Raw genomic sequence first — 1727 nt, 5'->3', positions numbered from 1 at the left:
TATATATAAAGATTTATTATTGCATATAATAATATATTTTGGAACGATAATAATACTGATGCAAACTGACCGATAGATTTCAATGCTAGAACTTTCTGAAACGTCTACATCGTTCGTTGTAGATATAGGCTCGATTTTTTCATGGGGTTCATAATTTGCCAGAAGACAGTCAATAAGTTCGTGACAAGATTCCTCCGCTCTATTCTTTGCTAAAATCTAAAATTATTAATGTAATGCTGTTTTAAACTTAACTTATCTCTATTTTTTTAAATATCAATGTTTGATTGCTAAAAGCTATACACATAATAAATTAGAATACTCACTTGTAATATTTTGGTAACGGAGAGTTTTTTCAAAGGCTCCAGCATAGATGGGCAATCATTGTAAAAAACATTGACAGATGAATCTGACACGTCTCGATTCATATTGAGAATTTTGTTGTAACTGTTTACCAATCTGCAATTTGTCCATTACATTGTTAAGGCAACTTATTTGACAATATTAGAACAATATTAATGTATTTAAAAAAAATTCTATGAAAAAAAATTAATTCTTTGATATCAAAAAGCAATTAAAATAATGTAAAAATAAAATTGAAGCAATACATAATTAATGCAATAGAAAGAATTATTTTCTTTTAACTTTTACCTAAACACTATTCTTATGTTCTCATCATTTTTGTAATCAACAATGTCATTAATCAAATTTTGAATGAATTTTGCTATTATATTTAGTTTGCGCTTTAATACTATTGACAGATGATTTATTTTATATTTGTATATCGGATGACTGCTTAATTCTTCCGAATTGCACATCAATTTGTAACTTTCTATTAATTCCTCTAGATTATTTATCACTTCCTCAAACACCTGTAAAATACACAAAGCAATTAACTATCTACATAGTTAATTATCATTTTATATATTTATTGAAAATAAACAGAATATATCAGAAAAGAAAACATTTTTGCTATAAAGAAGACCTCTTGATTGCAAGTGCGAGCCTCTGCAGAATCCTCAATGATTAAAGCTATGCATCCTGCAAGTTTTCCCATTTTCTCGTCCAAAAGAGAAGCATCTATGAGCCATTTGTCGAGGGCACCATCAGAAAGAGGTAGCCACTTTGCGATGTTTGCTCTGTAATTAGTATCCATGCGTCGATGCGTTAATCACGCTAATGATGATCTTTAATTATATTTCTCCTTAGTTAGTGTTTAAAAGAAATTTCTTTTGTCATTTTTAAAATATTGCTTTGAATTAATCCTTTTTTTCACCAGATTATATTTTTAATACTTATTTAAAAATGTAATTCAATATTAAAGAGCATAATTCAACATTTACTTATTTAGTTAATAATACACTTCTTGCTTTGAACACGATTTTATTCTTACACGATTGAGATCTCTTGAAGAATTCATGGATTACACATCACTTCTGCGAAATCATACTGGACAGTGAAAATGAATTATATAATGATTGATTGTGTAAAAACTGTAGTTATACACTAATCGTAGAAAAAGGATTTTTAAACGATATTGTATAATAACAGATTTAATTATGCGGTTGGAATTATGTAATCGTTTCTTGGAAAAGATAACTTTGTCCACGGTTTGCTAATTTGCTCGACATTTTATCTATTTTAGAGATGATATTAGCTATTGTCACTTTTAATGGAAATGGCAAGTGTTGTACCACGCGTTCTTAGTTGCCACGGATACGTCTGACGCA

The 1727-nt window shown here is 28.6% G+C and overlaps 1 protein-coding gene across 1 annotated transcript in view; it reads right to left on the bottom strand.

The window, feature by feature from the left end:
• Positions 1-1153, bottom strand: part of LOC108748227 (coiled-coil domain-containing protein 142) — a 4396-nt gene extending 3243 nt beyond the window's left edge. The window contains exons 1-4 of the mRNA XM_018486259.1: positions 983-1153; positions 649-869; positions 324-456; positions 71-216 (exon numbers count right to left, since the gene is read on the bottom strand). Of these exons, the coding sequence (XP_018341761.1) occupies positions 71-216; positions 324-456; positions 649-869; positions 983-1153 (671 nt within the window). The remainder of the gene's footprint in view (positions 1-70; positions 217-323; positions 457-648; positions 870-982) is intronic.
• Between the last annotated feature and the right edge of the window lie 574 nt (positions 1154-1727).

The sequence above is a fragment of the Trachymyrmex septentrionalis genome, unplaced genomic scaffold, assembly GCF_001594115.1.
Source record: "Trachymyrmex septentrionalis isolate Tsep2-gDNA-1 unplaced genomic scaffold, Tsep1.0 scaffold22, whole genome shotgun sequence".
NCBI lineage: Eukaryota > Metazoa > Arthropoda > Insecta > Hymenoptera > Formicidae > Trachymyrmex > Trachymyrmex septentrionalis.
This window is presented reverse-complemented; position numbering and strand designations above follow the sequence as displayed.